At 43.6% G+C, this 20,187-nt stretch overlaps 2 protein-coding genes and 1 non-coding gene across 3 annotated transcripts; 1 reads left to right on the forward strand and 2 right to left on the reverse strand.

Annotated features, from left to right (window-relative positions):
• Window positions 1-779: 779 nt before the first annotated feature.
• On the reverse strand, window positions 780-12,731 carry LOC135523217 (importin-4-like). Its single transcript, XM_064949933.1, has 29 exons — window positions 12,352-12,731; window positions 11,975-12,061; window positions 11,745-11,824; window positions 11,542-11,583; window positions 11,211-11,340; window positions 10,829-11,008; window positions 10,655-10,720; window positions 10,335-10,436; window positions 10,138-10,221; window positions 9,749-9,904; window positions 9,583-9,636; window positions 9,256-9,365; window positions 8,827-9,065; window positions 8,462-8,575; window positions 8,114-8,227; window positions 7,736-7,859; window positions 7,465-7,576; window positions 7,094-7,212; window positions 6,819-6,896; window positions 5,563-5,620; window positions 5,328-5,433; window positions 3,548-3,741; window positions 3,016-3,066; window positions 2,802-2,927; window positions 2,321-2,547; window positions 2,012-2,144; window positions 1,605-1,709; window positions 1,432-1,501; window positions 780-1,319 (listed from the first exon to the last, which is right to left on the reverse strand). Exons 1-29 carry the CDS (start codon window positions 12,415-12,417, stop codon window positions 1,189-1,191), a joined length of 3,258 nt encoding a protein of 1,085 aa, XP_064806005.1. The 5' UTR covers window positions 12,418-12,731; the 3' UTR covers window positions 780-1,188.
• On the reverse strand, window positions 6,612-6,749 carry LOC135523233 (small nucleolar RNA SNORA8). The gene has a single exon (XR_010452808.1). It is a non-coding gene; the product is annotated as a small nucleolar RNA SNORA8 (small nucleolar RNA).
• A 5,183-nt stretch (window positions 12,732-17,914) lies between the features above and the next one.
• On the forward strand, window positions 17,915-19,930 carry nanog (nanog homeobox). The gene is made up of 4 exons (XM_064947357.1): window positions 17,915-18,239; window positions 18,795-19,144; window positions 19,267-19,383; window positions 19,655-19,930. Exons 1-4 carry the CDS (start codon window positions 17,915-17,917, stop codon window positions 19,850-19,852), a joined length of 990 nt encoding a protein of 329 aa, XP_064803429.1. The 3' UTR covers window positions 19,853-19,930.
• Window positions 19,931-20,187: the final 257 nt, after the last annotated feature.

Here is a 20,187-nt window from a genome sequence, read left to right on the forward strand (position 1 = left end):
TAAACTCCACCTGTGTGCAATCTAACTAATTATGTGACTTGTGAAGTCATTTGGTTGCACCAGATCTAATTTAGGGGCTTCATAGCAAAGGGGTTGAATACATGTGCACGCACCACTTTTCAGTTTACATTTTTTTTTTTCTTCAAATTTTTGGAAACAAGTTATTTTTTTAAATTTCACTTCACCAATTTGGACTATTCTGTGTATGTCCATTACACAAAATCAACATAAAAATCTACTTAAATTACAGGTTGTAATGCAACAAAATAGGAATAACGCCAAGGGGGGTGAATACTTTTGCAAGGCCCTGTATATACGCATATAAGATGGATTTGAGTAGGTGATGTAACTAGTAGTTACTGATTGTGGGCTGAAAGCTGTTGACAGAATGAAAGAGAATGAATAATAAAAATAATAAAAAATGGGAAGACATGTTAGTAGATTTGATCGCTGAACCCAGCAGAAGCTATTAGATAAGTGTGTTGAGTGTTTATCTATCAGCAAGCATATGATGCCCATTGTGTCCGATGTAAATAAAATATAACAAAAATTGACATTATAATCCTGTCATTTGGGCACAAAGGAAGAACTGGAATCTCCACAATGGTCACGAGTGCATTGTGGCAGATTGGCCCGATTCACAAAACCACCTCACTAAGCATGATGGGGAGCTCTCTGAATGAGGGACAGTGGGGAGAGAAACAATGGTACCGGGGAGGAAAACGGGGTTTGACAACACGCGAGGGGAAAGGCAGAGAACAGTGCGTGACACTGACAAGTCTGAGAAAAAGGCATTTATCATGAGTTCAGTTCAATGCTTCACACTCAATACTAGTCAAGCCAGTTGATCAAATGTGTGGTAAAAGGGGGACAGCAGAAAATAGATGGAGGTTCTCAGTTACAACAAGGTTAAACCAGTATCAGACTAAAAATAAACAAACAAACACATACTAGTAACACACGAAAAATTAAATAACTTCTAAAAAAGCACAGACAATATAAATTAAAAAGTGAGAACTAGGAACAGAACCTCTGAATAATGATAGAATCCTAATAGTAGAATGGTAGTTTGCAGGTTTACCCAATTTGAACGTGTTCCAACTACTGTCCCACTTGTCATATGTAGTAACACAAATCCTACAATTCGCTGGCTTTGACTGGCATGGAATAGCTGGTTGACGTGGTGTGCTAGGATTGGCTAACGGCCCCTGTCAGCTTCATCTTCTGCTCAGCGGGAAGTGACTTAATGGCGACCTCGAATTCCTTGGAGTGACGCTGAGCGACGTCTCGGAGCAGCATGACCAGGGTGTTCTGGGTTTCTGGAAGACAAAGACCTACGTTGTTATTACATTGTTAGAACGTTGTTATCCACATAACACAACATTTCTACACAACAAGGTGAGGAAACCTGTCAGGATTTAAAGCTCTCGCCTGTGTCAAGATCCTTGGTTCCCAGGACGTGGCTGGAAGCAGACACTATTGGCTTAATTTGACTCAGGACCTGAGGAGACAACATAAATACAAAATATACAAACAGATGGGTATGTAACAGCACAATCAGATTAGTTAACATGATGGAAGAACACCACTGAAGATCAGCGTACCAGTGCAGGGTTCTGAGAGTAGAGCATGGCCAAGCAGCTGTACACAGTCTTATTCTCCTCCCTGTCCTCCTTCAGAGGGAGGCGAGCCAGGAGGGCAGGGAACACCTATGACAGGCAGAGTTAGCTAAGTGAGCATCACTGAGTAACAATCAGTTTATCAACTCATGTGTCTGTATTTCAAAAAGCATGTGGAAAACGCGTACATTGTAAATCTAATGTACAGCATTTGGGACATTAAAGAACTGGAGACAAGGCTACAGACACAGGTCGCAGATATTCTCAAGAGGGTCCAAATCCTAACATCAGATCCACTCAAACTTCTACATAAATCTTTGAGTCGTGCACAAACCTCAAGGTAGGCAGTGGCCCGGTATTACATCCCATGAATGAATGTGCATAGACGGTACCTGTTCCAGAGGAACACCCTCCTTGTTGCTCATGATCATCCTGCAGAGGGCAGCACACAGGTTGTCAATCACCCTCCTGTCCTGTTCTTTAGACAGCAGGTTGGAGAAGAGGGACAGCATCATGGGGTAGTCTCTGGGAGGGACAGGAGTTGAGGAAAAGACCCTGGTCTTCTGGGACAGGTCAGTAACATAGTAATAGAATCTACTGATATGGTCAGGGCTGGTCAATGTGTCTAGCTTCTCATCAGAACCATATCAGTGATCAATCCTGAACACGCACACATACACTTCATTATTATTGAGGGATACTGTGCGACGAGGGGTCCAGCAGCCTGGGCCAGTGCTCCCAGTGCGAACACGCTGTTGTTGCGAACCTCACTGTCGCTGTCTCTCACCCCAGCCACTAGGACAGGCAGCAGCTGATTGGACAGTTTGCCGGCACATGCCCTGCCCCCAGATACGTTGACGAGGGATTGCAGGATCTCTCCGAGCGTGCCCACGGAGAATGAACGGTCGGCCACTGTGTACGACAACTTCTACAGAGGAAGAGGAATAAATCCACTCATTCAATACATTTAACTACATCTCTAAATAAAAGGTTTATCCTTTCTGTGCTTATGGTGACTATTTTTGCAAACTCAAAATAAAACTTTAGTTGAGGAAATTGTAAAATTTCAACCAAAAATGAACTAGGAATTAGGTCTATTTATCTCTATATTGATGGCTTGTCAACTAGAGTAAATGACTTGTGTTACGGGAGAAAAGGTGTGGTGATGGTTGTGTTACTCACAGCCTTGTTCATGATGAGTGGCAGCAGCTCGTTGAGATAGGGCTGGAAGGTCTCCGCTGGGACGGCAGAGGCTAGCAGGGGGATCCCCTCGCCGGCAAACTCCTGCAGCATGGCATCATACTCCGCCTAGAACGTTCACATCATACACCTGAAAGTACAGCCAGTCCTGCCGGTGATGGGACAGGAGTGGTAAAAGAAAGAGAGGAAGTCTCACCTGCTGCTCGTCATCATCTGCCTCGTCTCCTCCTCCGTCCTGACAGACAGTCTGTAGAGAGACGGGGCTTATCAGTGGCTTATCAGAATGTTTTCCTATTTTACTGTAAACATTTTAGGCCAACGCACTATAGTCCACTGGAACGAAAACAGATAAATATACACCTTATGGAACAGTGGGGACTGTGAAGAGGCACACACAGAGACACACACACATACACACAACATAGATGCTGTGTTGTATATATGTGGTAGGAGAGTAGTGGCCTGAGGGAACACAATGTGTTGTGAAATCTAATGTTATTTTAATTGCATATAACTGCCTTCATTTAGCTGGACACCAGGAAGAGTAGCTGCTGCCTTGGCAGGAACTAATGGGGATCCATAATAAACCCCAGGAAGAGTAGCTGCTGCCTTGGCAGGAACTAATGGGGATCTTTAATAAATACAAACACATATCCTGATTTCAGATATCCTAAATGAATTAATCTGGGAAACCCAGCTCAGGCCCAGCTTGGTTGGTCTGGGCTCACCCTCTTCTTGAGCACGTCTCGGATGGCCTGGCTGATCTCCTGCAGGCGCCCGGGGCTCTGCAGTGCCTCCCCCTGGCAGGCCTTCAGCACAGCGTTCATGGCCTCCAGCACGCCCATCACCACTTGGCGCTCACGCTCACTATGGACCGCCTCCAGGAAGCTTGGCAGCACCACCCCCAGCAGCTTCTGCAGGGCTGGACGGAGGAAGAGAAGCAAAACTCAATTTTTTGTTTCAGAGAGGTAGAAAGAGAGAGAGGTATAACGAGAAAGAAAGGTATAGATAGAGAGGAATAGAGAGAGAAGTATAAATAGAGAGGTAGAGGGAGAGAGGTATAAAAAAATCTAATTGTATTGTTCACATATACGTGTTTAGCAGAGAGGTATAAAGAGAGAGGAATAGAGATATATAAGAGAAGAGAAAGAGCAAGAGCGGTATAGATAAACACACAGTATCAGTCAAGAGTTTGGACACCTACTCATTCAAGGGTTTTTCTTCATTTTTACTATTTTTTACATTGTACAATAATAGCAAAGACATCAAAACTATGAAATAACACATGGAATCATGTAGTAAAAAAAAGAGAAAAAAAGAGTTATATTCGCCTTGATGACAGCTTTGCACCCTCTTGGCACTCTCAACCAGCTTCACCTGGAATGCTTTTACAACAGTCTTGAAGGAGTTCCCACATATGCCGAGCGCTTTCCCTTCACTCGGTCCAACTCATCCCAAACCATCTCAATTGGGTTGAGATCAGGTGATTGAAGAGACCAGGTCATCTGGTGCAACACTCCATCACTCTTTCTTGGTCAAATAGCCCTTACACAGCCTGGAGGTGTGTTGGTCATTGTCCTGTTGGAAAACAAATAATAGTCCCACTAAGCGCAAACCATATGGGATGGAGTATCGCTGCAGAATGCTGTGATAACCATGCTGCTTAAGTGTGCCTCGAAATTCTTAATAAATCACTGACTGTCACCAGCAAAGCACCCCTGCACCATCACACCTCCATGCTTCACGGTGGGAACTACACATGCGGAGATCATCCGTTCACCTACGCTGTGTCTCACAAAGACAACGTGGTTGGAACCAAAAACCTCAAATTTGGAATCAAACCAAAGGACAGATTTCCATCCGTTATCTTTTAGTAGTGGTTTCTTTGCAGCAATTCGACCATGAAGGCCTGATTCACGCAGTCTCATCTGAACAGTTGATGTTGAGATGTGTTACTTGAACTCTGTGAAGCATTTATTTGGGCTGCAATTTCTGAAGCTGGTAACTAATGTACGTATCCTCTGCAGCAGAGGTAACTCTGGGTCTTCCTTTCCTGTGGCGGTCGTCATGAGAACCAGTTTCATCATTGCGCTTGATGGTTTTTACAACGGCACTTGAAGAAACTTTCAAAGTCCTTGAAATTTTCCGGATTGACTGACCTTCGTGTCTTAGAAGGAAAGAAATGCCACAAATGAACTTTTAACAAGGCACAGCTGTTAGTTGAAATGCATGAAGCTGGTTGAGAGAATGCCAAGAGTGTGCAAAGCTGTCATCAAGGGTGGCTACTTAGAAGAATCTAAAATATATTTTGATTTGTTTAACACTTTTTTGGTTACTACATGATTCCATGTGTGTCATTTCATAGTTTTGATGTTTTCACTATTATTCTACAATGTAGAAAATAGTAAAAAAATAAAGTAAAACCCCTGAATGAGTAGGTGTGTCCAAATGTTTGACTGGTACGGTATGTGATGTGTGCTGAGAGAGAGTGCGAGCAAAGAGAGATACCCTGGTGGTCGGCCTCAGTGGGATTCTCCTGCCACACTTTGTGCTGAGCTCGGCAGAACTGGCCCATGGCCACGAAGGCAGCCCTGCGCACATCCTCGTGGGGAAACTGAGGGGAGGGGGACACAGAATGCATGGTCAGAGAAACAAATGCTAACCCACACACACACTGACCGAATGCCCTTCATGGCTCATTACACAGAAGGAGGGGGTGGTTGAGCAGTGCTACAGTGCTTACATCACGCAGCTCATAGACCTGCTGAAAGCTGGACTCCAGGAAGGGCTGGAAGGCAGCACTGAAGGGGTGAACAGGAAAGAAAAGGACATCAGTAGCTAATGGACTTGACGCTGTCCCAGTGCTCAAAGTGCTAACATTGTATATGAGGGGAAATACACTACATGACCAAAAGTATGTGGACACCCACTCATCAAACAGGCCAGCCAAGTTCTTCCACACCAATCTTGACAAACCATTTCTGTATGGACCTCGCTTTGTGCACGGGGGCATTGTCATGCTGAAACAGAAAAGGGCCTTTCCCAAACTGTTGCCACAAAGTTGGAAGCACAGAATTGTCTAGAATGTCATTGTATGCTGTAGCGTTAAGATTTCCCTTCACTGGAACTAAGGGGCCTGAACCATGAACAGTCCCAGACCATTATGCCTCATCCACCAAACTTTACAGTTGGCACTATGCATTGGGGCAGGTAGCATTCTCCTGGCATTCGCCAAACCCAGAATTGTCCGTCGGACTTGCCAGAACCAATTTCATGAAGCTCCCGACAAACAGTTTTTGTGCTGATGTTGCTTCTAGAGGCAGTTTGGAACTCGGTAGTGAATGTTGCCACTGACAGATGATTTTTTACACGGTGCGTGCTGCAGCACTCAGCGGTCCCGTTCTGTGAGCTTGTGTGGCCTACCACTTCACGGCTGAGCCGTTGTTGCTCCTAGACATTTTCACTTCACAATAACAGCACTTATAGTTAACATGGAAGCTCTAGCAGGGCAGAAATTTGACAAACTGACTTGTTGGAAATGTGGCATCCTATGATGGTGTCATGTTGAAAGTCACTGAGTTTTTCAGTAAGGCCATTCTACTGCCAATGTTTGTCTATGGAGATTTCATGGCTGTGTAATAGATTGTATACACCCGTTTGTGGCTGAAATAAACAAATCCACTAATTTGAAGGGGTGTCCACATACTTTTGTATATATAGTGTATATACAGCATAGGAATGAATATATAACCTTTTTCAAATTTTATTCAACAGAACATTTCAGTTGCTGGGAAGTGAAACGATTGCATACCAGGTCTCCCGGCACAGAGAGGAATGGAGACCAACAATGCCAGATGTCGAATTGCTCATGCACTGATTAATGAACAGTGGAACCAGAGTAGTGGCTGGCTGCTGATACCATGCAGTCCTGAATGAATATAGAGCCTTAATGGCCTGTGACAACCACCACCAAAGATGCCTATGCTCTCGAGTCTTTACCCGGTGTTGAAGGCAATCTCTCCCAGGGCGTCACAGGTGTCCTCCTTCTCATCAATGTAGGCGTTTTCTACACTGAACCTGGGGAATGAAGTGAGAGCACAGAGGTTAGGATGGGGGATGGAGAGGTCCCTCTGCCGAGCTCAGTGCCGGGGAAAACAACATGGTTACCATTGACACCTTTTATGAGAGCTGCCTTGAAAGGCTAATTTAGGGAGCCTTTGCATTGTGTATGAACATCAAACATCACAAGATCATCATCAACATCTCAGACGTACCTGGCGATGTCTGGGTCCACGTTGTCAGTCCCCTCCTCGTCCAAAATGGTGTCTCCCTGAGCCTCGTCGTCATCATCGTCATCCAGCAGGACAAACGTCTTGTCCTCCTCAAGGTGAGCCTGATCATGGAGAAAAGAAAGAGTTCATCAGAGGATAAATGATTTCCGACATTATGGATGTGCATATCATGTTACCAGGATCAACTCCATTTCAATTCGGTCCATTGAAAATGTCATTACGTATCTATGTGGACTTTTCATTCATGCATTTCATGTCACGTCCTGAATTGGCTGAGTTGAAATGGAATACACTGCCACGTCCTGAGTGGTGAGAATAGGAAGGGATTGGAGCCATAAAGCCCATTGACTGACCGTGACTCCCTCTGTGGACTTGAGAGACAGAAGCATGATGGTGGTGATGGCAGTGAGGTGTGGGTTCAGACAGTCTGGACTCACTGTGGACACAGCCGAAAACAGGCTGTACCTGCACACACCGAGAGAAAGGCAGAGAGTTGGGCGATATACAAACTAATCTACAAGTCAGAAAACAGCCATGCACTCTGAAAGCCCACCCCAAAAAAGGTTGGCAGGACTTCTACTAGAGTAGCAGTATCTGGCACACAAACACCCGTTAACTACGTACGTGCAGCGGCGCAGGTCTGGGTCATCGATAGCGTTGGTGAGATTGAGTCCCAGCTGAACACACTCTGCAGCCAAGGGGCTGAACACCTCCTTACCTATGGTGCGGGCCAGCACTGACAGAGTATCTGAAAGGACAATGTATACCCATCAATCCCCATTCACAGGTGACTCATAGTTCATTCATCTTGTTTACACAAGACGGGTTCCGATAGCTCAGTTAGTTGGAGCATAGTGCTATGAAATATAAGAGTTTAAAGTTAGAAACCTACCGGGGCCACACATAGTATACTGTCAAGTCTAAGCTGTCAGTCATATTGACTAAAAGTGTCTGCTGAATGACCACATCAAACTGAATAAGCCGTAGAGATAGTTAACCTACCCAGAGCCTGTGTCTGCAGAGACCTCATCTCATCCCTGGTGTCAGTGAGGAAGCCCTTCAGACTCTCAATGACAGGCAGGAAGTAAGGAACGAGCTTCTCTTTGGCTGCATTGGCTGAAAGGAAGAGAGGAGTTAATACAGTTAGTGACGTACGCACCACTTGCATCTCAACAGTCTCAAGTGGCTTCCTCTACCTCTGTCCTCTCCATCTGCACTGATCTGAAAACAGTTTTTAAAACAACTGGGACTACCTTTTAGCTTTCAGACCAGTGTGGATGAAGGAAGACACAAGCGCTACATTATTGAGATGTAACATGCTCTATTGAAAGGCCTTTTGCTGGGTGTTACCTATAGCTCCTATAGCACTGACAGCCAGCTCTTTGAGCTTCAGGTTCTCTGCGTTGCTGAGGGCAGACAACATGGTCTCCATCAGGGTGGGCAGGTAGGGCTCAATCTCTGAACCTGATAGGGGATGGAACACTGTTAGTGAAAATATCAGCACAGAACAGAGATGATGAGAAATTCAACCTCATCTTATTTTTACATTGAAAGTAGTCTGGGGACGAGACTAAAAAACAAGAGTCATCGACTGAATATTTGTTTACCTAGCTACAGTTTAGCATTTTATTATCTGAGTATAGAACAGAACAGAATCAAATAATAGCAAGAGAGATGGTTATGGATCAGGATAAGGTGAATGGGAGGATCCTAACCCAGGTTTTCCAGGAAGTTCTCCAGGGCGTAGAAGGCCTTGGTGACGTGTCCGATCTTGGCCTGGTTCAGAGCAGACATATAGCCCAGCAACAGTGGCATCAGCTCAGCACAGTACTTACTGACCTCAGGCTGCAGGTGCTCAGAAAACTGTCCCAGGGCAAAGAGGCCGGCGCTGCGGACCACTTGGTTACTGTCTGACAGACTCTGGCACACCGTCTGCAACATGGACGACAGCATCCTGACAGACAGAGTGGGATTAGCAGGACAAATACAATCTCTCCATTTGAATAAGAGGAAAAATAAAAACCATGACTGTGGTTTATATCTACATTACACACGTTGCCAAATGTAAACCTTTAAAAAAAATGAATTTTGGGACACGAAGCCACTGAATAGACATCAGAAACAGCATTGCACAGGGGACTCACTTGGTCCGTATGTGGTCGGCACAGCCCTCGGCCAGCACTGCCAGACACATCAGGCCAGCTTTCCTCTCATAGGGGTTATCACTGGCTAGACATGCTTGAGTCAGCGGCATCTGATGGACACACCATGGGTCAGACATACATACTTACTAAAACCATATGTACTTCTATGCATGGAAATTGGTGTACCTCAGTACAAGACCGCAAATTAGTCCAAAACATACTGCTGCTACAATCCTACCGCTATGTCACAGAGATGATAATAATATGAATTGAAATGACTGATTGGCAGGCAAATTATGTATGAAGCAAGCGAGTGTGTTCACTAACCAGTTGGTGGAATAGTTTCTCAGGGGGCATGTGAAGAGCCATGGTGTCAATGACCTGCAAACAAAAATACATTCTATTTCAAACACGCTCTCCGAAAAAAACATCACCTGTTTTCTGTGCATGATATATTTTCTGTGCATTATATATACAGAGAAGGGAAGTTTACCTGAGCAGCAAAGTGTTTGGGACTCTCGTTGTCAGTGTCGTCCTCATTGCTGTTCTCCTCGTCCTCAGGGTCCTCCTCCCCAGGTGGTGGCGCTGCACTAAGCACGGGGAACACCGTCTGCAGGATGGGATTGAGCAGCTTCTGCTTTAACACTGTCTGAAGGGGAGAGAGAGAACAACCCAGCATACATCACTTGACAAGCTCCACATATTTTAACTGGCAAAAGGAGAAAGGCTCATCTCTATGGTTTAGTGGCTTCCTCTCCTTCTCTGAAAACACAGGCTAGGGAATTTGCATTCACCTGTCCATTTATTTAGTGAGATGGGGAAGAGGGCTCACTGGAGGGTGAATCTAGGCCAGGGCAACCATTTTATAACTGGTGACTTTACCTTGCTCTTGAGACGAATGAGAAAAGCAATGCAGGACAGAGCCTTCACACGCAGGGAGTCAGTCAGTGTAGTGTCTGCACTGACCTGAGACACACATACACACATTTCATTGTCAATAAGACAAACCATCACTTTTCCTACAATGGCATGTAAGCAAAAAGTCATTAGAAATATTTTTAGAAGCTCCTTGTTCTCACCTCCAAGCAGAAGTGGACAATTTCAGTGATGTGTGGGACCATGATGGACACCTCACTCTCCATCAGCTCATCGAACACCTCCATGGCTTCACTGGCCTGATCCTGGTCAACACATAGAAACAGTCTAATAACACCACCATAGCCTCACTGGCCAGATCCTGGTCAACACATAGAAACAGTCTAATAACACCTCACTTGCCTGATCAACACATAGAATAACTCCAATCAAGGGACAATAGTGTTTTTCAACAGTCATCCCTGAAGACTGGTGCAGTCACCAGTGGTGCTAGTGGGGGCTGACATATTGAACTATTCGCTACCTGGTCTGCCTTGATGAGGTGTCTGAGAGCAATGATCAGTGTTGGGATGAGGGAGCGCATTAGGTTCTGAAAGACAAGACATTATCTTTTCATCACAGCAACGAAGGAAACTGGTAGACTAAAACCATCTGTTCACTCCAAAAGGACATCAAATAGATAAGATTGTGGCCTCACCATCTCTTCTGTGCCAGTGTAGGCAGTCATAGCGGTGAGGGTGAGGATGCTGTAGTACATGGCTGTGGGGTTGTCCAGGTCTTGCAGCACGGTGCCAAACAGCTGCAGCAGTTGGCGATAGTGGGGCTTGAAGGGCTCCGGATTGGACTCCACCACTTTGCTGAGCAAGAGCAGACCCACCTGAGGGAGACATTTTGATCAATGCATATTCTGACCAATCAGTGAGCAACCATCAAGAGCGCCGGTCAAATCCACGTACAGCCCAACCTCTCGATGTTCACGTTGTCATGTCAGGACAAGCCAACTGAAGCCATCCTTTTATATCCTGTGAATTACAACAAAGATGTTGCAGTTTTTTAGTTCTATCTAAAGAAGGTAATACCTGTCTGTCCATTGGGTTGTTGCTCTTGGTGGACTGGTTGAGGAGTGTGAATAGAGCAGGCCAGCGGTCTGGCGTCTCGTGTTTGACCATCACTGCGCTGAGCTGCGAGAGGGAGTGGCGTACTGTGTGTCTGGAAACAGAGACAGGGGTTATTGTCAAGTTCAGATGTAACAAGTTTCATCGGTGTGTATGGATGAGTTAGTGGTTATGGTCCGATATAGGTTATAGCTATCTGTTTGATAATCCACTGATATTCTAATAAATCGCGTTTTCCACCTCAAAATAAAATGTGTGACTGTGTGTTTTTATGTAAAGGATAAAATATGCTTACTCTGTCTCCTGCTGGAAGGCTTGCAGGACCACTGCTTTCAAACTATGAAGCAAAAAAAAAAAAAAAAAAAAAACCCCATCTCAAATACAATAGAAATGTTGAAAAAATAATGCTCAGTGGGAATTCATTCAACAGTCCAAATACAGAGGGCTTGAAAATGACTGATTGTGGGGGGGGGGATTGGAGAACTAAGGGCAGCCAACCTCTCTCTGTGATCAGGGCTAATCTTCTTCCAATGCTTCTTCACTCTCATCCGCAACATTACTGCAGCTGACTGGCGGATCTGATGAGTGGGGGGAGCAACAATTAATTCACTGGTAAGGGTCAGCGATAAGCTGCACAAAGATAACTCATGCAAGGCCCTGGGTTCAACACATCTGGTATCTTCACACAGATGATAGGTGTTAGTGTAACTCATGTGTCACCTACATACCTGCGAGTTCTGGGACCCAGTCATGACAGCACACAACGCTGGGATGATGGCTGGGTCTTTAAAAGCCAGCTTCAGCTGAGCGGTGGCCTGTAGGAAGGAAAAAGATGTTGGATATAGCGAATACTGACTGAAAAAAAGTAAACAAGCCAGGCAGCTAAAACATTTGTGAACTGTCAAGTTTATAAAGTGAGACAGACCATGTAGGAAAATAACTGTGTTTTAGCCACACTCGTTCCTGACATAATTTGGCTTGCTAATAGTTGTCCATTTTGATAACTAAACGTTAACAGTTTGATAGCCCGTTGGTGCTTGTTATTAAAGCATGCCAGGGTAAGTGTCAATCCCAATTTCACAGGCTAAATCAGGAGAGTCTTTACCTGCTGAATAATCGCATTGTCAGGCTGCGTGAGCTGTAAGAGAATCTGCTCTAGTTCCCCAGACATCTTGGCTCTTCCAAAATCTCAGTGTTTCTGAGATGTTATTATTCAAAATGATGCGCAAACTGTCACGCTAAAACATGACCCTTTGACAGGCATAAACTGGGAGAACGGTCTGAATGGTCAAAGTATAGCCAGTTTGCTAACTCGACTAATATGTCAACAAATTATCTATAGCTAGTTAGCAACTCTGCTAGCTATTAGCGTATCAAAACATATCTATGGATAATCTTCTCCGCCGATTTATAGGAACCTCAATATAGGCGACGGTTGGGTTTCGAATCCCAGTCTGGTTCGTTCTATCACAATGCCACGCGGCACAGAACCAACCCAGGGATTGTTCCACGTGAACAGCCTCGTTAAAAGGGCTATATTCTGGAACGCCGTTTTGAAAAAAAAAAGATACAAGTCAAATAACACTATTTGAAGTGTCAAATCAACCCTATTTGACGTCCCAAATAACACTATTTGATGTGTCAAATCAACCCTATTTGACGTCCCAAATAACACTATTTGATGTGTCAAATCAACCCTATTTGACGTCCCAAATAACACTATTTGACGTGTCAAATAAGCTTGTTGACCACCCGGGACCTGAATATGACTGCACGTCACATAATTTAACGAATTCATGCATTTAAAAAAATGTTTACTAGTTATTACACATTGATTACACTATCACTCGTATTTAATATGTCACAACGATTCATCGATACGTATGCTAAAGTTGAATCGAGCACCTACAGTGCTGGTCATAAAAAGAGCTAGCTAGCTCATGGATGCAAACAATGTTCATCCCCAAAAGCATAGCAAAAACAACAATCTGTTTAAGTAGCTATATAGTTAGCTAGCTAACTGTATAGCTAGGGGTCATCTAAAATAACCCTAATTTACAAGACAGTTCTTATTTGATTAACGGTCAGACCCATTTGTGAAGCTAGCCACAATAAGGATTAACCACAATAGTGGACTTTTGCAGTTAGCCTCCAAAATAAAATTATGTCATTGACAGTGATGCAAATAAAATACAAATAAATGACATGGGGTATCAGTCTACTCAGTGACACCCAGAGAACATTACTGTCATAGCTCTTATTGTGGGACTCTGAAAAAACTGTGAATTGAGCCACATTTAATGTCAACCTATGTGTATTAAACACTATTCCAGGGAAAAAACAATACTGTGACGATGTTTTGGAGTCTGATAACTCTGAGGAGGACGTTGTGAAAATATTTATTGGGTATTGAGTAGACTGATACCCCATTTTATTGATCCTCAACCCTTAGGTAAAGCTGTACAGTGCAATATGAATGTCAATACACACAATAGGCTGACTGGGGAAGTGATTTCACAGTCACAGTCCTGCAATAAGAGCTACAACACTAATATTTGCGTAAACTCTTCACAGTTGTGTTCTGTGGGTGTCACCAAGTAGGCTGATACCCCATTTCATTGCTTCACATTCCAACCTTGTTTAACCTTATCTAGTCTAAATATGGCATGATTCCACCAATGGTTATCTTCTGCATCACTTTCAAATTGGTACTTTTATTTTGAAGGTAAACCGCAAATTCCACCATTGTGCCTAATCTTTATTGTGGCTAGCTTCACAACCCGGTCCCGGTTCTCGCTGGCTGCTTATAACGTTAACTTTGGGCAACAGGGTTTAGTAGCTGGCTAGCTATTTATTTTCATGAACTGAAGTTTAATGTCAATAGACGAACAACAAGTGACTACCTTGCTAATACATTTACATTTACTTACAAGGATTCCTAAATCATTGCTAAGAATAATGAAAATAACTGCAGTTTCTACTGGTCATTATTTTCAGGCTGGTTGTATTGGTGTTAGCTCGGTACCAAGCTAAAGCTAGCTAGCTACCCCAGAAGTTGCAGTCCAACACAATATTCTACAATTAAACTGTTATTTGTCAAATTATGAGATTATTTAACGTGTCAAATAGTGTTATTTGACGTGTACCTTTTTTGACACGCAAAGACCCAAACGGTGAAATACACATCAACATCAGCTTTACAAGTGTAGAGCGCCTGTTTTGGGGCGAAAATGATCAATATTGTTAGTGAACAAACTACCGTAGAATATTCTTGCACGAGTGCGTGTCTAATTCTACACGTTTTCAAGTTGTAAAAACGTTGTTGTAGTTGAGCATGTCTCAATTGACATGCATAGTAGTATGAGGTGACAATTCACACCTTTTAATAAAGGTCACAAAAGAGGGAGTACCTCGTCTCACACTGACACTAAAGAAATCGATTATCGAAAAAAAAAACTCCCCCCACCCCCCCTAACACACCCATCTCCAAAACACAGACCCCACACCTATCACCCCACCCCCCTGCCCAGGTAGAGATCAGTGGCTATGTCAATAGTCCCATAGTCTCAACATGGTCACATATTCTCACCTCTAACTGAACAATTACAATTCCAATGCAGCCACGGAGGTAGACTAAAAGCAAGCATTTGAATGGTAATTCTTGGGCCAGTTTGGTCCAGTATGTGAAAGCATTGCTACCAGGTGCTGACTATACACTGCATTTACATGTCCAGCCATTGTAGCCATCTGTCTCCAAGTTGCCCGAATTGTCCTATGATACCTATAAAACGTTATTTACTGTACTACAATTAAGAAATATGGTCCGGCGGGGTGTGGTATATGGCCAATATACCATGGCTAAGGGTTGTTATTATGCATTATGTAACATGGAGTGCTTGGATACAGCCTTTAGCCGTGGTATATACCACAAACCCCCGAGTTGCCTTACAGCTATTATAAACTGGTTACCAAAGTAATTAGAAACAGTAAACATGTACCTGTGGTATAAGGTGCTATACACCATGTCTTTCAGACATTTCTTTTCTTAGGCAGACATGTTTGGAGAACCTGGCAACTGTTAATAGCTCTACACTGAACCACACGGAATGCTTCGACCAGGATTTTTGGTAATGTCATCTTGTTGCCTGATCTGTCACTTTTGCAAAGGGAAAACAAGGCCTGGTTGTACAAATAAAGCATGTCTTATCAGAGCAAACACTGACTCAATACTTGGTTTTAGGTTGGACCTCGACAACTCGTGCGGTATTAAGAGGGCAGCAGGTGCTGCAACATTCCAATTAGTTCAGAGTGGAAAGGTAGACAGTAACTTTGATTGGCTAGGATTTCAGCAGCCAGTTGCATTCTTGGCTGATTTGTATTTAACCCAAAGCGGTCCATGTAAAGTAAATGGAGACTAACTGTACTACAGCTGCATATTATTCACTCTATCGAGATCAGTAAGTCATTTTTAAAGTGTTAAGTTGTAATAGAAATATGTCTTTATTGAAAAGATTGTGTTGACATTGGACCCAAAATCAGTCGATGTCGACTACAGTACACAATATTGCCATAAACCCCCGAGTTGCCTTACTGCTATTATAAACTGGTTACAAAAGTAATTAGAAACAGTAAACAAGTACCTGTGGTATAAGGTGTGATATGCGACAGCTTTCAGCCAATCAGCATTCAGGGCTCCAACAACCCGGTTTATAATAAGTATTTCTCCCTTCATTGGTGCAGCAAAACCAAAAGTTCACACAATCCGATCTTAACCTTTTAACAATCAAATAAAGTTCTACCCACAAACTGCTGAGAATAGATAGGCTTCAGTCACATTTGCCATAACATGCAGTTACATTTGTCTGTGTTGTTTTGGGCATCTACAAAGAATGCTAAATGAAAGTAAAATAAAAATTTGCCTTATGATTTATATACTAAATGTATTTAGAATAAAAAAGCATTTAGGATACATCTTCTATTCACTTGCCTGCCCCCCCCCCCCAACAAGCCTCCCACCACACCCATCCCCCAAAACACACACCCCACACCTATCACACCCCACACCTATCACCCCCCCCTGCCCAGGTAGAGATCAGTAGCTATGTCAAAAGTCCCATAGTCTCAACATGATCACATATTCTCACCTCTAACTGAACAATTACAATTCCAATGCAGCCACGGAGGTAGACTAAAAGCAAGCATTTGAATGGTAATTCTTGGGCCAGTTTGGTCCAGTATGTGAAAGCATTGCTACCAGGTGCTGACTATACACTGCATTTACATGTCCAGCCATTGTAGCCATCTGTCTCCAAGTTGCCTGAATTGAACTACAAAAATCTGTATTTGAGAAGGGATAAAGGCTCAGGTTGAAAGTGAATAGTGATCACCTACCTTGTGTTTTGAATTATGCTAACTGCATCATCAACAGCATGCTGTGAGAAACATAGATTCCTGCTTCAATTTCCACTTTTAAGCCAAATAACACAGATGCATATAGATTCAATAATGGAGTGATAATCACATCTAACCAAGTGGAGTTGTCCCCCGACCCAGGTCTATGTCCTATATGTCCGGGCAAAACTAGGGAGAATAAAACATAGTCTTTAGGCTACATACTAGTCAGCACATTTCTGCAGATTAAATAAATACATCTACAGTATTTCTACCACCATTGCTACACACATTTCTGTAGCCTTTCTCTACAATTCAAGCATAATGCACCACCAGCAGCCTTGGTCACATTAACTGTTGAGGTCACTATTGCCTTGAGGCTACCTCCACAACAATGGGACAGCTCTGAAGAGACACTTTATATGGCAGGGATGTGAGAGAATGAACATTATGATCCAAGCCGGAAATGTAAACATGTTTGACATTTGTTATAAATTAGGCTTTACACATAGAATTGATATGACTCTATGATTGAAATTTCAATTATAGAGATAACAAATTAAAATATAAGAGAAGCAGACTAAGCAGAAAACTGTACTCATTAAACTTCAACACATTGAAGTAAAATATGGGATAAACGAACAGTTGCAAATATTACAAAATACTGTGACCATTAAGTGTCCACTCATTGTGTTACTTCCAATTAATGAAACTTTTAAACTCATATGTTTTAAAATATAAAATAGTGAGGATTTAATGGATATCTGATATATATGTTGGATAATGACTAATAAATTGCACCAAAATAAATCAACCATCAAATAGTTTTTCTGAGAAAAAAATGTTGTTTTTTTGCTGCTTATTTTGCTTCTTAGAATTACTAGTTCAAGAAATACATTAAAACTTCAGGGCAGTGATTAAATTACAAAAATGTAATTTCTCCTGAACAGACCTTTCAAGGGGCGTGTCCTCAATACCGATACCTGAATGGAAGACTTGATGATTGGCTGAGACCTGACCCACACCTTGCCCTATAAACAAGACCCCCAGATTCGATGGACAGTATAATATTCTTCAAATCAGGGGAAAGCGATATTACTACTACAACTTCGGTGTTTTCCAGCAGCCGGTAGTTAGTTTATACTAGCTAGCTACACCAAGAAGCGTTCAAACTTCTGGAAGGTTGGCTACAGCATCCTTACTTTAGGGGGTCTTTTTGGGCGTCATTGAAAAGTTTGGACATTTCTTGCTTGCAAAGAAGAGGGACTGTGGAAGCGATGGCAGATTGGAAGTTACCAGTGAGCTACAATCCATCCTACCATGCTTTTGCCTATGGTCTCATGTACCAAACAGGGCCTGAGCAAAATCATCCCAACATCTCCGGCTGGGCAGAGGCCGTTTACAACTCTGGGGTCAGTGGCGGCTACCACCAGCAAGCTCCGCATCAATCCCCACCCAGGAATCCCGAACATGGCAATTCCCACTACCCAGGTCCTGTCATGTATCTCGGGGACCCTCAGAGCCATACTCCGAGTGGAGGCCTTTTCATCCCCCACAACCGGACTCCGTTTGATCAACCCCCGAAGGGGATCGAGCAGCCAGGTAATTACACTCATCAAGTGTCGCACAGATCGCCAGGTAAATAACGTTAGCTAGCCAAGCTAGTTGACATTACATTTAGTTGGTTTGTGCAATATGGTTAAGAGCAGGGCTCTTACCGTGTATATACGGCCTACAGTACTCTAGGTAGTTTGTGCTTCTACACCTGCATTGCTTGTTGTTTAGGCTTAGGCTGGGTTTCTGTACAGCACTTTGAGATATCAGCTGATGTAAGAAGGGCTATATAAATTTGATTTTGAATTGTCTATGAAGCAGCCTGTTAGGTCGACATAGTGGTAGTTATTGTACTTGCATTTTCTGGGTCTCTGGCGAAAGTTGCGATCTCCCTCTCAAACAAGGTCCATGTGTTAGTATCCGACGCCATCTTGCTAACTACATGTTTGTGCGTGTGAACCGCCAAAAGTGTCTACTCTTAACCTTTAGTCAGACTGCATAGACAATGGCGCCACCCTGTGGAACTGTTCAAATTCAACCAAGCCAAAATGCAGACTTTATGTACCGGCAAGTGTAAATAACTTTCGCCTATTTCTCGCGCAGATTCTTGGACTTCGGAGAAAGTCTATCCTCAAACCAACCCTGCCACCTGGGTGAAAAGGGAGTTGGAAGAGGAGATGGAAAGTGGAAGCCCAGATGGTAGTGAGCTTGTCTCCAGCTCCTATCCAGAGAACGCAAGCGTACAAATTCTGGGGAGTGAGGACAACGCCCCACCGTCTTTGCCCTTGCCTCTCCCGGAAAAAGCGGACAAGGACACCCCCAAACAAAAAGCTCGGACTGCTTTTTCAACAGGCCAGATGGATGCCCTGACCCATCGGTTTAACATGCAGAGGTACCTCTCCCCTGCTGAGATGAAGGCCCTGGCTGGACTGACGGGGCTAACTTACAAACAGGTGAGTTGGTTGATTAGCCTACTGTTATGAGCGTAACCCACTCTTCACCACTCTTCTTGTGTCATCATACATTTAGCTGGTATTTACTTCAGATGGTGACTAATTATATGCATGTCTTGTAGGTAAAAACTTGGTTCCAGAATCGCAGGATGAAACTGAAAAGGCACCAGAAAGACAACGGTTGGGAATCTGTTGGGTATCCAAACCCTGGCTACCCAAACATGCCACCACGCCCTCAGGTGAGCACAATTATAATGCTGTGCAAAACCGCACAACAGACATGTTCTTTTCCTATTTGATATGTTTGGTTATGTTGTACAATACAACATTTATCTTAAACAACAGTTATTGCTCCAGCAGTTGTCTTAGCTTGTGCCTCCTGTTGGTTGGTAACAGGGGCAATAGGCCTGGACATAGTGTCTTTAAAGGCAGGATTAAACATCTCTGCACACCTCAGTGCTTTAGCTTCATGCTGACCGTATGGTGATATTATCCACCATCTCTTTCTAGTTTCAGGGAGAAGCCCAAAAACAGATTCTGGATCATCACTCCAACACTCAACGGTTCCAAGATGCCATGTTCAAGAAGAGCCCCCAGCAGAACCTGCCTTACTACACAGGTGGATACCCCCAGCCATCCGCCTCTCCCTCTCAGGCCCCTGCGAGGCCCCTGGGCAACTGGCCCCTGCCACCAGCCACGACCCACTAATGGCTTCTACAGCACAGCAAGGGGCTACAACATGGACAGTGTAAAACACGACTCCAGCATCAGGTGACGACAGGAGCCCTACTCATACCAACAGCTCCATACGACCCTGTTTCACAATGCTAGCCAATAATACACAGGGGAATGTCTCAGTGGTAAATCGACTGTTATTTTTTTCTAAATGTGTGGTTGTTTGGAAGGATTCTTATAATTAAGGTTGAGATTCAAACACAGGTTATTCTCAAATAATGCAGTGTTGGCTAATTATATCAATCCATCTTGGTCTGTTTGGACTTTTTTCCCTTATTCATATGTTTTATCTCAATGTTGCCTTATTT

The sequence above is a fragment of the Oncorhynchus masou genome, chromosome 30 (genome assembly GCF_036934945.1).
Source record: "Oncorhynchus masou masou isolate Uvic2021 chromosome 30, UVic_Omas_1.1, whole genome shotgun sequence".
Taxonomy (NCBI): domain Eukaryota; kingdom Metazoa; phylum Chordata; class Actinopteri; order Salmoniformes; family Salmonidae; genus Oncorhynchus; species Oncorhynchus masou.

Excerpts from the sequence above, each read along its gene's own strand:
- LOC135523217 (XM_064949933.1), bottom strand. The coding sequence starts at position 12,417 with ATGTCTGGGGAACTAGAGCAGATTCTCTTACAGCTCACGCAGCCTGAC. Across the intron at positions 10,437-10,654 it reads ACCTCATCAAGGCAGACCAG|GATCAGGCCAGTGAAGCCAT; the intron begins GTAGCGAATAGT and ends TGTGTTGACCAG. Across the intron at positions 2,548-2,801 it reads CACTCATCATGAACAAGGCT|AAGTTGTCGTACACAGTGGC; the intron begins GTGAGTAACACA and ends CTTCCTCTGTAG.
- nanog (XM_064947357.1), top strand. The coding sequence starts at position 17,915 with ATGGCAGATTGGAAGTTACCAGTGAGCTACAATCCATCCTACCATGCT. Across the intron at positions 19,145-19,266 it reads CGGGGCTAACTTACAAACAG|GTAAAAACTTGGTTCCAGAA; the intron begins GTGAGTTGGTTG and ends CATGTCTTGTAG. Across the intron at positions 19,384-19,654 it reads ACATGCCACCACGCCCTCAG|TTTCAGGGAGAAGCCCAAAA; the intron begins GTGAGCACAATT and ends ATCTCTTTCTAG.